At 42.3% G+C, this 15,683-nt stretch overlaps 1 protein-coding gene across 2 annotated transcripts in view; it reads left to right on the top strand.

The window, feature by feature from the left end:
• IGF1R (insulin like growth factor 1 receptor) overlaps window positions 1–15,683 on the top strand; it is a 195,769-nt gene that overhangs the window by 145,109 nt on the left and 34,977 nt on the right. For both annotated transcript variants that reach the window (XM_040414218.1, XM_040414219.1), the window contains exons 6-10: window positions 4,009–4,223; window positions 5,940–6,066; window positions 7,034–7,272; window positions 7,500–7,667; window positions 10,895–11,102. In XM_040414218.1, coding sequence (XP_040270152.1) covers window positions 4,009–4,223; window positions 5,940–6,066; window positions 7,034–7,272; window positions 7,500–7,667; window positions 10,895–11,102 — 957 coding nt within the window. The remainder of the gene's footprint in view (window positions 1–4,008; window positions 4,224–5,939; window positions 6,067–7,033; window positions 7,273–7,499; window positions 7,668–10,894; window positions 11,103–15,683) is intronic.

Below are 15,683 nucleotides of genomic sequence, written 5' to 3'. Positions count from 1 at the left end.
GCATGAGAAGCAGGGGCTCCTGTGCGAGGGGTATGGCGTATTTTTTAGGAAATCTGTGTCTCCTGCAGTCTGTGACCTGCCTGGGTGATATTTCAAGTGCTGTGAATTCCCGGCATCCTAATCCTTCTTTTTTTTTTTTTTTTTTTTTAAAGGCTGTTGCTTTTAACTTATGAGGAATTTTTAAATTCAGCTGTTCCTAAAATACCTTGTGTAATTGCTGCTTACATTTGGATCTGATTTGTTACAGGTTGTATGTGTTTTTTTTTGTTAAAATTCCAGCCTTAAAGTGGCCCTGTACTTTCAGTATACTTTTGATATGACATAGGGACATATCAAAAGTCTAAATCGTGAGGGCCGAGACCTTGACCAATCTCTAGAACGAGGGGAAAGAAGCGATCGCTGTGAGTTGTCTCATCTCGCTGCAGAGCAAGAAGCGAGACAGACTCAATAGAAAGTCTATGGGCCCAGCTTGTGGAGCAAGAGCAGAGAGAGCGCTAAGCAAGTGCTCCCCCCTTGTTCTTTTTTTTTAAATCAGATGCATTTTTATTATTATTTTGTAAAAATCTAATTTTACTAAATTCTTGTCATATATTATGTTCAACAAAATATTCATTGTACAAAACAGGATAGTCAATAAACAGGATCCTTAAAGAGGACCTTTCACCGATTATTACACTATGAACTAAGTATACAGCCATGTAGAGCGGCGCCCGGGGATCTCACTGCACTTACTATTATCCCTGGGCGCCGCTCCGTTCTCCTGCTATGTCCTCCGCTATCTCCGCTCACTAAGTTATGGTAGGCGGAGTCTGCCCTTGTTCTGCTCTAGCGCTGGCCAATCGCAGCGCAGAGCTCACAGCCTGGGAGGTTATTTTCTCCCAGGCTGTGAGCTCTGCAATGCGATTGGCCAGCGCTACAGAAGAACAAGGGCAGACTCCGCCTACCATAACTTAGTGAACGGAGATAACGGAGGGCATAGCAGGAGAACGGAGCGGCGCCCGGGGATAATAGTAAGTGTAGTGAGATCCCCGGGCGCCGCTCTACATGTCTGTATAGTTAGTTCATAGTGTAATAATCGGTGAAAGGTCCTCTTTAACATAAAGATCCCAACAACCAAACTACCCCCACCCACTTTCAGACCTTGTTGTGAGTAGATAAGCATAAACATGTGTAAGACCTATTTGTTTTAGTAACAGACCAGGACATCACCTATGCACTATAAAGCTTCAGCACACTAGGCTTAAACACAATCAGCCCCATCTCTCCCCTCCCGGGCTAGCCCGAGAAGATCCTCAGACTAGTTAGCCATGTACTACAAACTCCAGATCTGTCAATCCAGGGGCCCCAAACGGTATCAAATTTCGACATGCTATTACGCTTCATGTATACTCCTCTTTCCAATCTTATGACTGTATTCATTCTGGCAATGAATTCCGATATGCTTGGGGGAAGCGGCTGTATCTATTCAGCAGCTAGGGTTTTGCGTGCCTGAAATAAGATTCTGTTGATTCCGATTGTAACATTTGGTGGCAAGTTATCCGAATCTAATATACCAAGCAAGCAAAACCTAGGATCCAGTTTATAATTAGCGCTATAAATTTTGTTTAATAAAATGATTATATCTGTCCAATAGCCCTGTAGCGCACTGCAATTCCACAGCATATGGAGCAATCCGGCCCCTTCTTCCCCACATTTCGGACACTTGGAGTCAGATCTATATCCCACCTTCCATAAGAAGATTGGAGTTCTATGTACCCTGTGTATCACATAGAGTTGAGACAGTCTAGCCGCTTTGCTAGGGGTTAGAGTAGGAATCTGTGCAAGGACTTCTTCCCATTGGCTGTCTGAGATGGGGCCCACATCCCTCTCCCACTTCAACTTAACTTTGAGCTGCTCTAATAGCAAAGTATTATAAGCATCCGAAATAGCTTTTTTTACAGGACCTGGTTCTATCAGTTTATTAAGCATGAGAGGTGATACAAATTGTAGGGAGCGCACTTTATCCTGCGACCTAATAGCGTGCCTTAACTGAAGGTATTTATAGAAATGGGTAGACACTAGGCCATGTTCAGTGTAAAGTTGTGTAAGTGGTTTTAGGATACCTTGTGAATATAGTTGACCTAAATTCCATAGTCCTTTACATTCCCAATCAGAAAATCCCTGCAGTTTGGAATAACCCTCATTTAGAATTGTCCAAACATGAGACAGGTCTAATAGTTCCCGAACACCCAGAATTTCCCTAACTTTTCCCCAGACCCTCCTCATTAATCCTACTACTGGGAGGGGTTTAAAAGAGTCGGGTAAATTTTTCTCCATAATCGAAATAGGCTGGCAGACCCCAGATGCCCACTTCACCAATTCTCCACATCTTCCCATCTCTCTCAGGGACTCCCAGCCCTTAAAGTGTTGCAACTGAGCTGCTAAGAAATATATAAAGGGGTTAGGTAACGCCAGTCCCCCTTCTTCTTTACCACGCTGTAATGTTTCATATCGGATTCTACTATTTTTATTTTTCCAGAACAAGGATCTAAATATTCTCTGTAACTTATAATAATAATGCATGGGAATCCATACTGGTGAGTTATGCAGTATGTAGAGCAATTGCGGCCCCCCCTTGTTCTAGAGATCGTGGGGATTTCAGTGCTCAGGCCCCCCCTGATCTAAACTTTTGATATGTCCCTATGACAAATCCAAAGTTTACAGAAAATATAGTGCCACTTTAAAGGGCTTGTCCTATTAAAATGACTTCTACCCTAAGAGAGTAAGTGTCTGATCAGGGGGTCGCGCTCCCCCATTTATATAGAGCAGCGTTCAGTGTGCTGACGCTCCACTCAGCTCTAGAACAATCACTCTGACAGTAGCTTATTCCCCCCCCCCCCCCCCCCCTTAAGAACATGTGCATAGTCGGCTGAGCCCAGCATGCATGTGTTTGAGGGGGGGTCTCAGCGAGCAGAGGTTTTGAAATAAGGAATTTGATACAGAAAGTATATGATAACTTAGCATTGTGCGACAAATAACATTTAATTAGTGAAACTCGAATACCCTTCCCCAGGCACAGTACTATTGATAGTGTCAGGCTTCCCGGTGATGATGACATGGCTCCTCAGTCATCAGATATGTGTGTTGGGGGAGTAGTTGTAGGTCTGGTGCACCAGCTGTGTTTTTAGAGTATACAGCACGTTCACACAGGTTAAAAAGTCTAACTAATCGGAACTTGGAGCTTTCATGAAAGCGTTCTCACACTTCCCTCAGCCAAGACAAACTCTGTCTTCCCAGCTCTCCTGACTCTGACCATTTCAGCTGAAGGGAGAAAGGGGAACCAGGACAGATTACAGAGATATGCAGAACGTTTGGAGGTTCCAGGTTTTGTGTATAGAATGTGTACATTAGCACGTTTGGTAGTTTTTATTTAGCTTCCCTGTTATTAAAGGACTACCATTCCCTAAAGGGACCCACACCTATATTGATAACGGGGCGGCCCAAAATGGTGGCTGGAGGCCTTCGATCCGGCCACCATCAAGCGCTCTCCCCATAGAAGTGAATGGGAGAGCACTGCACATGACCAGCCATCGCTCACATTCACTTCTATAGGCCCGACAGAAATAGCCGAGCCAGTTTTTCAGCGGCCCCATAGAAATGAATGGAGGGTGGCTGTGCATGCACAGTGCACCCTCCACTACTTTTGGGACCCGCACCTATCAGGCAATGGTGGGGGCATATCCCAGTGAAATGTCCCCATTGTCTCACATGGGACAACACCTTTAAAGAGCCATTCCCATCAGTTTTATATGGCATCACTATATGATCATAGGGGTACACATGTGGGAACCCCACAGATGCTTAGGGTGACGTTTTAGCATTTCAGAGCAAAGTGACTACAAGGAGAACCTCGGTTCACTACATGGCCAGTACATTGTTCTCAGTCGGAGCTTTGGCCAGTATTCTTCAGCTGTTTAGCATACATGGTTTTCTTTGTTCTTACAAACTTTCTCACCCTTTGTTACATAGGTTTTACTCATTTTATGTTCTGGACAACAACAATCTTCAGCAACTGTGGGACTGGTCCAAGCACAACCTCACCATCAAACAAGGCAAGATGTACTTTGCATTTAACCCCAGGCTATGTTTAAACGAGATCTACACTATGGAAAATGCAACTGGAACCATAGGAAGACAGAACCAACTGGATATAAATCGCAGAAATAATGGAGATATGGCTCCCTGTAAGTACCATGTGTCATGCATAAAGTATACTAGACCAGCAGGTAAAGCCAGGGCTGTACCTGGGTAATTAACGTTTACCACCAGTTCAATATAAAAACCATGGTGGAGGAGTGTACACAATAATTGTGTATCTGTATGAATGGAGGTAAACAAATTGTGACCGTGACCCACTCTTCAGTACATGCCATACACGACTGCAGCAGTATACAGAAAAATGTATGCAGGCTCACTGCTGCAGCTTGGCGAATGGGATGAGTGGTGGCACTGGATTTGAAGTGGCTGGGACGGCGAGTCATAGTTTTTTATTATTACTTTAACTACGTCCCTACAGTAAACTCTTAATAAATATGGGAGTTTTCCGAGACACTTACACCAGGACCCCCACCGATCAGCTGTTTGAGAAGGCACCAGCGCTCACAGTAGCTTTTGTGTAGGTCGTATGACCTCACGTTCATTGGTCACATGGTCTAGGTGCAGCTCGGCCCCTTTGAAGTGAATGGGGCTGAGCTGCACCCAGACCACGTGACATAGTCATGACGTCGGCAAGAAGGCTGTTGAACTACTGCGAGTGCTGCTGCCTTCTCAAACAGCTGATCAGTGGGGTCCTGGGTGTTGGACCCTGGCCCATCAGATGCTGATGACCTATCCAAAGGATAGTTCATCAGTAAGAAAAAGGCAGACAACCCATTTAAAGTGTACCCATCATTTAACAAACTTACCTCTATACACTACTTTCTAGGATGTTCATCCTTTTTCTTCCTATTCATTTCGATCCCATGCATTTCAAACCCCTTTTTTTGGACATATCTCAATTCAGAGTTTCCGTTACTCCGTCTTCACAATATCTACGTTTCTGCTCTGTAGTGTAGCCGTTGCCCATACGCAGCGCTCTTCTGACGTTGCTCTCACTTCCCATAATTCTCTGCTGCAACTCATCACCAGCAAGGGGGAAGCTGGCTAATGAGAGCGCTTTTCGGACAGTGCGGGAGCGCACATTGCTCAACCAACAGGAAGAAATCCGTAGACGTATGCAGTGAGTCAGTCTACGGATTATGCCTGACAACAGAAGACGTCCTCAATGTTTGTGAGTAAGACGACCGTAGCAACCGCAAAAGTGAGGACACATATAGAGGATTTATAAACTACTTTTAAATAGACAATATATTATACATTTGAAGGTTAACATGACAGCTACTGAATTAAGAAAAAAAGATTGAAATGATAGGTGCACTTTAATTTGAATCATATTTTCTTATGTGGTCATGTTTGGTTATGATGATTATGACGCTGTACCAGGAACTCTACATTGGTGATCCGTGAGGGCATCTCTGCTGTCCTTCAGTGAATAGATTTTAGCTTCCTCAGAATTGCCTTTCAATTATGAGATTTAATGTAACATATGGCTTTAGTTTGAGGTTCATATGCAAAGCTATGGACAACAGCATGGTTATGATGATTCATGTGTTTGTGTGTACATACAGGGAATCATCTGCTGATTTACAGTGATCCCCTGGCCTTCATCCCTGACGGCCTATCCTCAAGTAAATAGGTCTGAGCCCCAGTACCAGGCACAGCCATACCATATGTAAGGTGCTCTGCCTGTGCAGCAATTTTAGGCATAGTTCTACATAGATAACGGTTTAATCATGTTATTCTAAATACATGACTGTATATATTAATTCCATGTGCATCTTTTATTTTATTTTTTTCCCCAGGTGCGACCGTCACTCTGAAATTCATCACCAACAGCACAAGTAAGAACAGAATACTCTTGACGTGGGAGCGTTACAAGCCCAAGGATTATAGAGACCTCATCAGCTTCACTGTCTACTATAAAGAAGCGTAAGTTCTGGACCCTTCAGTGGTCAAACTGGTAGCTAAAGTTTAACATTTTCCTCATACAAACTGCAGCTGGATCATTCTGCTAGAATAAACCGCACATTTCATGTATAAGCAGTGAAAAATTATAGAAATACTGATATTGTGCAGCAGCTAGAGCAAGCAGTATTTATAGACACAGAGTTAGGCCTCAGGCACACGACCGTTGTTCTGGTCCTCATCGGAGCCGCAGTTTTTGCGGCTCGGGTGCGGACCCATTCACTTCAATGGGGCCGCAAAAGATGCGGACAGCACTCTGTGTGCTGTCTGCATCCGTTGCTCCGTTCTGTGGCCCCGCAAAAAAATATAACATGTCCTATTCTTGTCCGTTTTGTGGACAAGTATAGGCATTTCTACAATGGGCCGCCTGTTCCGTTCCGCAAATTGCAGAAGGCACACGGGTGGCTTCCGTGTTTTGCGGATCCGCAATTTGCGGACCGCAAAAAAAAGAACGGTCGTGTGCATGAGGCCTTAAGGAGCATCAGGATCTGTGGTAACATGACCATCATGAACATACAGGTTAAGCACCATTCACACAACCGTAATGGCTCTGTGCCCGTCCGCAATATACGGGCACTGGCCATGTGCACTCTATTGACTTGAATGGGTCCGCGATCCACAAAAAGATAAGACATATCTTATCTTTTGCAGGACAGAGGCATGGCTCAGAAGCACCACAAAGCGGGGCGGTGCATCCGCATAGCAAAAGATAGAACATGTCCTGTCTTTTGCCGTATTTTGCAGATCGCGGACCCATGCAAGTCAGTGGGTCCGCACCGCAATACAGGGTTCACACTGCCGGTTCCCATGCATTGTTGCACGGGCACGGTGATCATACAGTCGTGTGAATGAGCCCTTAGACAGGAAGGATACAGGAAGGTACAAAAGGAAATTACTCATGGTATTTGGCGTTCTCCTTTTCTAATGACAGCCCTGTTCCTAATGTGACTGAATTTGACGGTCAGGACGCATGTGGGTCCAACAGTTGGAACATGGTGGATGTGGACCTGCCAGAGAAAAATGATCAGAACCCAGGCATTCTTCTGCAGGGCCTGAAGCCCTGGACTTCCTATGCAATCTTTGTAAAAGCCCTTACTTTGACCATGGTGGAGGACCATCAGATTCATGGAGCCAAGAGCAAAATTGTTTACATACGTACAGACGCTTCAGGTAATGTTAAGTTTTGCGCAGTATTTTTATTTTGTTTTTATATTTGTACAATTCACGAGTCTTTTTTTTTTCGGGGTAAATGAAATTCTGCACAATTGTAGTTTTTTTGTTGTCTATGTAGACTTTGAGACTTTGATCAAGCCTTTGAGACGCGTGCACCAGCTAGCTGCTGTTTTGGTCCACCGTGCTGTTGTCTGTATCCACTAATGTGCCTATTTTTCTTTTAGTGCCCTCCATTCCTCTGGATGTCATCTCTGCCTCGAATTCATCCTTTCAGCTGATTGTGAGGTGGAAGCCTCCCTCTTTGCCAAATGGCAACCTCTCCTATTACATTGTGCGCTGGCAGCAGCAGCCTCAGGACAGTTACCTGTACCAAGACAACTACTGCTCTAAAGGTGCTTCTCCTCATGCATGTCTGTGGTCCCGGGGTGCTGGTTTTGGGTCATATTACTGATTGTATCTATGCATATACACTTTTAGTACAGATCCTATAAAAGTTTACAGCTTACGTTATGTGCATTGAATGTGAAATTATAGATACACATTAAAATATCCTTTATTATATAGTTTTGCCTAATGAGTGTTGCCACGTGACTCCAGGTTAGAGTCTTTAAGGTGGATGAAGAATATTTCCAGGCCTGATGTGTTTTTTTTTTTTTTTTATCCAAAACTTGGTGAAAAGAGTCTTGGGTATGAGTTCCGCTTTTATAATGTCTGTGTTGCTGACAGAGCAGGGGGTCCAGTATTGAAGCATCCATTAACTCAGGGAAAATTATCCCAAATCTTTGATATCCGTTGCCTGTGAAGCATGTAGTCTCTCCCCATAGCCTGTAGACAAAAAAAAACTGCATTGTGTATGACCACCTTGATTGATTTGTTCTTTGCATCTGTGCACAATCTCCCAGGATGAAGCACAGTTAAAGGGGTTATCTAACACTAATGCAGACCTCCCAGGGCTGCCGACCCACAGTGGTGGTCATACTTACCTGGTCCCCTTTGCTGGGTTCGACCTCTATTGCTCTTAGGCTGGCTCTTCTGCTCCTTGCAGCGCTGAAATCAACATCAGTTGTTGGGGGGGGGGGGTTACGCGACATGCTCCCCATGCATCACGTGACCAGTTGTCGTGCAGCAAGTGGACCAGGTCACCGCCGTGCCCTGTGATTGGCTGCAGCAGTCACATGTCATTCAACCCCCTCACCCCCTTTGGTCAGAAGCTAATTTCCTAGCAGTTCTGGAGTGGCAGGGACCTGGCAAGTATTATCACCACCAGGGGTCGGCCACTCTGGGAGATCACTATTACTCTTGGTTAACACCTTATAAGCTGAATATGCCTTGAGTTAAAGAAGTATTCCAGTTTATAGCATGTCTATGGAAAGATATGATCTTCCATAACCCTTATACACTTCAATAGAGAATGGGAGTCGCTGGATCCCCGCTCTCCCAAGGGCAGGTTTATTTGTTTGAATTTCTCCTTGTCATTTTTAGGGTATTTCCACAATCCGTAGCATATTGCTGGAATTTCGGAGCAGCAATTGGTGTGGATTCAGTTCACATAAATACTGTGTGTTTGTCACCTATTTATTCCTCTGCATTGCAATGAGTGAAATCCGCAGCAGAAATGTCAATTTATGCTGCAGATTTAAATCCACACTAGAGGGAGATGATACAGTGCTGCCCATAATTATTCATACCCCTGGTAAATTTTGACTTGGTTACTTTTATTCAATCAGCAAGTAATTTTTTGACGGGAAACGACATAGGTGTCTCCCAAAAGATAATAACACGATGTACAAGAGGCATTATTGTGGGAAAAAAAAAAATTCTCAGTTTTTATTTACATTTGAGCAAAAAGTGTCCAGTCCAAAACTATTTATACCCTTCGCAAACTGTCAGTCTGTGGGGAAATCAAGTTCTATACCATTCCAAATAGTCCAAGTTGTTCTAAAGCATCCTAATTACCCTTATTAATTGGGAACAGCTGTTTTAATCAACTCAACAGGTGAAAAACAGCAGCTCTCTGCAGTTGGTTTGTGGACAGTCATGGCTAAGACAAAGGAGCTCAGTGAGGACCTGCGGCTGCGCATTGTGGCTGTTCACAAGTCAGGAAAGGGCTACCAGGCCATTTCTAAATGTTTTCAAGTTCCAATGGCTACAGTGCAAAGTATTATAAAAAAAATACAAGATGTTCCGCACTGTGGAAAATCTCAGAGGATGTGATCGGAAGCCAAAAGTGACACCTGTGCTGGCCAGGAGGATAGTTAGAGAGGTGAAAAAGAATCCAAGGATCACCACCAAGGACATCCTGGTGAATCTGGGCTCTGCTGGTGGCAATGTCTCAAGGCAGACAATCCAACAGACACTGCACACTGCTGGGTTCCACTTCTCCAGATAAGGCACACAAAAGCTTCTTGGCCTCTGCAAAAGCTCATCTGGACAAAGAAGAAGACTCCTGGTCTTCTGTGTTTATGGTCAGATGAAACAAAAATTAATTTGTTTGGTCACAATAATGTTTCCTTCATTTGGCGTAAAAAGGGAGAAGCCTTCAACCCAAAGAACACCATCCCCACTGTCAAACATGGTGGTGGGAACCTAATGCTTTGGGGGTGTTTTTCAGCCAATGGACCAGGGAACCTAATCACAGTTAACGGCACCATGAAAAAAGAGCAATACATGAGGATTCTCAACGACAACATCAGGCAGTCTACAGAGAAACTTGGCCTTGGGCACCAGTGGACATTTCAGCATGACAATGACCCAAAACACATAGCAAAAGTGGTGAAGAAATGGTTAGCAGACAACAACATTAACGTTTTGGAGTGGCCCAGCCAGAGTCCAGACTTAAATCCAATTGAGAATCTGTGGAGGGAGCTAAAGATCAGGGTGATGGCAAGAAGACCCTCCAACCTGAAAGATTTGGAGCTCATTGCTAAAGATGAATGGGCAAAAATACCTGTGGAGACATGCAAAAAGCTGGTCTGCAATTAGAGGAAGCGTTTGATTGCTGTAATAGCCAATAAAGGCTTTTCTATTGATTATTGAGAAGGGTATGAATAATTTTGGACTGGACACTTTTTGCTCAAATGGAAATAAAAGCTGAGAAATGTTTTTTTTTTCCACAATAATGCCTCTTGTACATCGTCTTATTATCTTTTGGGAGACACCTATGTCATTTCCTGTCAAAAAATTACTTGCTGGTTGAATAAAAGTAACTTTGTCAAAATTTGCCAGGGGTATGAAACATTATGGGCAGCACTGTATCTGAAGATTTTGTACGCAGCGTGTAGATGAGGTCTTGTAAAATCTCATTTGCTTTACTTGTATACTGCAGATTCTCCTCACTCAGATCTCTGACTGAGAATCTGCTGGTTATATGCCACGTCTGAACATGTCCACAAGACGCAATGTGTACTTAAATGTCCTACAATATGACTTGTTTTATGATATCACATCACAAAAGTCATTGAAATCCTTTGAAAAAGTCATTTAAATGTTTTTTTGCCGATTTGTTTTGGGTTATTGCCTTGTTTTTCTACAATGTGCTGTGATTTGGAAGGGCACTGCAGTGAGGATCCAAGTAGTGCCTTCACTATTTTATTGGTTCTGACTTGTTTCTCCATTTCAGATAAAGTCCCTAATCGAAAATATGCTAATGGCACCATTGACATGGATGAAGAAAATGAGCTAACGAAGCAAGAATCGGGAGATGGACCAGAAAAGGGAACTTGCTGCGCTTGTCCTAAAACTGAGGCTGAGAAGAAAGCTGAAAAGGATGAAGCAGAGTACAGGAAGGTGTTTGAGAACTTCCTGCACAACTCCATCTTTGTGCCACGGTAATTCCCTGAGGCTGTCAGATGAAATTTCACCTTCATACATCTCGACTATAAAATATTAAGGCCTCTTTCACACGGGCGAGTATTCCGCGTGGATGCGATGCGCGAGTTGAACGCATTGCACCCGCACTGAATACCGACCCATTCATTTCTATGGGGCTGTTCACATAAGCGGTGATTTTCACGCAACGCAGGCCCCATAGAAGTGAATGGGGTTGCATGAAAATCGTAAGCATCCGCCATCAAGTGCGGATGCGGTGCGATTTTCACGCACGGTTGCTAGGAGACCATCGGGATGGAGACCCGATCATTATTATTTTCCCTTATAACATGGTTATAAGGGAAAATAATAGCATTCTGAATACAGAATGCATAGTAAAACATCGCTGGAGGGGTTAAAAAAAAATAAATTAATAAATTTAACTCGCCTTAGTCCACTTGATCGCGTAGCCCGGCATCCCCTTCTGTCTTCATCTGATCTCTGTGCAGCAATAGGACCTGTGGTGACGTCACTTCGGTCATCACATGATCCATCACATGATCTTTTACCATGGTGATGGATCATGTGATGACCGGAATGACGTCACCACAGGTCCTGTTGCTGCACAGAGATCAGATGAAGACGGAAGGAGATGCCGGGCTACGCGATCAAGTGGACTAAGGTGAGTTAAATTTTTTATTTTATTTTTTAACCCCTCCAGCGCTGTTTTACTATGCATTCTGTATTCAGAATGCTATTATTTTCCCTAATAACCATGTTATAAGGGAAAATAATACAATCTACAGAACACCGATCCCAAGCCCGAACTTCTGTGAAGAAGTTCGGGTTTGGGTACCAAACATGCGCGATTTTTCTCACGCGAGTGCAAAACGCATTACAGTGTTTTGCACTCGCGCTGAAAAATCGCGGGTGTTCCCGTAACGCCTGTCTGAAAGAGGCCTAAAGGGGCTGTCTCATCGCAGACAATCCCTTCAACATGAGGACGCAATTTCTCTAAACCTTCACAAAACCGCTGACTTTTCCAGGGGAAATTGCCAGCAGCTGCATTGGCTAATACAGGTGAAATGCTGAATAGATGGGCATCCATTATATCACATCAGAAAAGTCATTGAAAAAGTCATTTAAACATCATTTACCATTCAAGATGTGGATCTCTACATGTGTATGTGGAAGGGCTGCATTTGTCAGTGAGGCGCTACTGGTTAGAGAGCGTTTGTTCTGACTCATTGGAAAACCCCCCTGTTGATGTCCATAAGCCCTGTTAGGGTCAGCCCCTTTAATGTTCACTGTGCTCAAATACATTTGTCAGGGAATTCTAAAATTATAATTTTTTGTTTGCTTCTATGTGATCTGTAAATGCAACAAAAACACTCATCCACAGAATGTATTCTAGTGAAGTATCCCAATATTTATAATGAAACAGCATTTTCTTGTGCAAAATATAAATGGTGTTGTATAACAGGCAACTCAACCATCCAGAACTGAACCGATGTAAGACTTGATAAACAAGATCTAATAAAGGAATGTATATCACAATAACTAATTAATTGTGTTACAATCACCTATTGATTATATCAAATAGTGTATAAATTCATACATAAAATTGCAATAAATTTTTTTAGAATTTATTAATAATTTTATTCTAATATAAATATATACAAAAAGTATTAAAAATCGTAGTCCTGTTGTAATTTTAATTTAGTTATGTTAATGTAGGAAATAGATATATCCATAATGCAATTGATCAGAAAAGGAAAAATGTTCCGGTGATTTGTGAAAAATTGAAAAAGTATAATAAAAGTATAAAAATATGAAAAAGTAAAAAATAAGTCCAGTGAATGTGAAAAAATATAATAGTTGAGGTTAAAAGAATATAAACATATTCGTTATATATATATGTATAGTTATAGTGAAAATTGATAGGGTCAGTGATAGTAGTGGTAGTGCATTGTGCCTCTAAATTTCGTTTGTATCCAATGTATTTATAGTATTAATATTTTGTAATCAAATGGAAGGTAAAAAGATATTTATGTTGGTTACGATGTAGCTGGTTTACCGTACTGCCGGCTTTGATGTAGCTTTCCTCCCGGCTGTGTCCATGCAGCAGCGTGTAAGCGCTTGTTCCTGGGGTTGGCGTCCCACGTGCTCTTTATTCCTGGATTACAGGCTGCGGGGACCGTCGGGTATCTTTAGTCGGGGATTGTAGGAATCTCACCCCGATTGATTACCAGACAGGCTATATTTGATACAAAATATTAATACTATAACTACATTGGATACAAACTTCTAAATGTAAAGGAAATTTAGAGGCATAATCCACTACCACTACTATCATTGCAAGGACCCTATCAATTTTCACTATAACTACACCCATATATTACGAATATGTTTATATTCTTTTAACCTCAACTATTATATTTTTTTCACAATCACTGGACTTATTTTTGGACTTTTTCATATTTTTATACTTATTATACATTTTCAATTTTTCACAAATCACCGGAACATTTTTACTTTCTTCCTTTTCTGATCAATGCAATTATGGATATATCTATTTCCTACATGGGCATAACTAACTAAATTAAAATTACAACAGGACTACCCATTGATTAAATCACATTATTTTGTATATACTTTTATATACATTTTTCAGATTTTTTTTTTTATACTTTTTGTATATATATTTAGATTAGAATATAATATCTTAATAAATTCTACAATTTTTAATTGCAATTTTATGGATGAATTTATACACTTTTTGATATAATCAATAGGTGATTGTCATCTACATTCCTTTAATTAGATCTTGTTTGTTACGTCTTACATTGGTTAAGTTCTGGATGGTTGACTTGCCTGTTATACAACACCATTTATATCTAGTATTTACTGGCTTCTCAGGGAAACCTCTTTTAACAGAGCATCAGAACTATTTGCCACCATACACCTTCTATATTCTAATTTTCTTGTGCTAATCTTCACCATCTTCAAGATCTCTGCTTGCCATCTGTGAACAGACATTTCTGTTATTTGAATAGAGGCCAAGAAATCCTTGCATGTTTTGTCCAGCTCACACAGCTGTTGTAGTTAAAGGGGATTTTCCGCTACTTAGATATAGGTGGTCATCAATATAAGATCGATGGCAGTCCAACACCCTGCACCACCACTGACGTTCTGTGCACTGAGTAGTGGCTGTGCTGGGGAACTTCAGCTCCTGTTTAAGTGATGCCTTCCATCCACTGTATAGTCTCCAGCGCCAGTGGCTGTCTGAAACAGCCGATTGGTTGGGGTGTCGATCCCTCATCAATGTCTCAATGTGAGTTTTTTCCTACTGCGTTACCAGTTAAAGCAAACCTATCTCCTCTCCTGGCATGTCTGCCCCATGAAATAACAATTCTGGACCATCTGGTGGGTTCTACCATACCCCTTGTCGATGGTGTGTCTCTATACCGTCTGGAACTGTAAGCACTGATTGGAGAGTATCCAAGTGTGTAACCCCCAGTTATCAGTTTGCTTATAAATTTGTAGAAGGAATAACAGAGGGACAACAATGTGCAGAGTTTTCAGAAACCCCAAACCCCTGAAGACGCCAGATCTCTGGCGAAACATGTCGGGTGGCATACTGTGATCTTAGTGTTTTAGCCAGCCAGCGTTTGTTCAGCGATAGCCCAGCAATTGATATGAGCAAGTAGAGAGAGCCAGGAACTGCAAACACCGATCTTAGGGCAGCAGACTGTGATATAACAGCAGGCACCTTACTATACACGGCCTGAGCCGTGTGGAAACAGAGGAGCCAATCGGGCACTGTACAGTGTAGAGCAGAGATCCAGCCAGCCACATTGCTACATCAGGCCATTTAAAGCGGCAGTACAAACGCAGCTGAAAATTTTAATAAGTCAGTTCTAGGTAGAAATTATTTTAGGGATGCAAAAATAAATGTTATTTATTAAATATATAAGTACCACACGTGTCAACCTAGAGACAACCACTGGTCTCTGTTGACCAATTGTAAATAAACCATAAAAAAAAACTACACACACAATCCCTGATGGCCTAAAACGGGCTTTTGCAAGCAGATGGAGAAGCGAGATTCTGCTGTAGGAGGAATGTGACGCGGGATTGTGTCTAATCCTACCTGACAAGTTCAGGCAGCCCAGAGAGGAGAAAAGTTTGTCCAAAGGGGGGATGGTTGAAAAAACAATGTAAAGTCCTGTGCTATAAGGTAAAACACATCCCTTTTCGTATTAACCCGTTTGTCACTATTATTATTTGTTTTCAATGCGTAATATGACCCAGTGTGACATAAATTATATTGAATCAGAAATTCTGGGTCAAGAAAATGCACCGCTGTGGTCCCCATAGTACTCTGTAGAAATATGGCTATATTAAAGGGGTTAGCTGTAATTTATTATTATTTTTATATATTTTTTTTTTAATGGTACCCCCCTTCCAGTGATTTAGTGATAATGTTGAAAAGATTCCTACTGGGCCAGTGCTGCATCCCCCGGTGTATTAGGTTGCGGGCACTTCCTGGACCACATGCTGTACCTTCGGCGCGTGATCCTAGCCTAGTTACAACCTGA

Source organism: Bufo bufo, chromosome 1 (genome assembly GCF_905171765.1).
Source record: "Bufo bufo chromosome 1, aBufBuf1.1, whole genome shotgun sequence".
Classification (NCBI taxonomy): domain Eukaryota; kingdom Metazoa; phylum Chordata; class Amphibia; order Anura; family Bufonidae; genus Bufo; species Bufo bufo.
The sequence above is the reverse complement of the archived record's forward strand: the minus strand, read 5'-3'. Positions and strand labels throughout refer to the sequence as shown.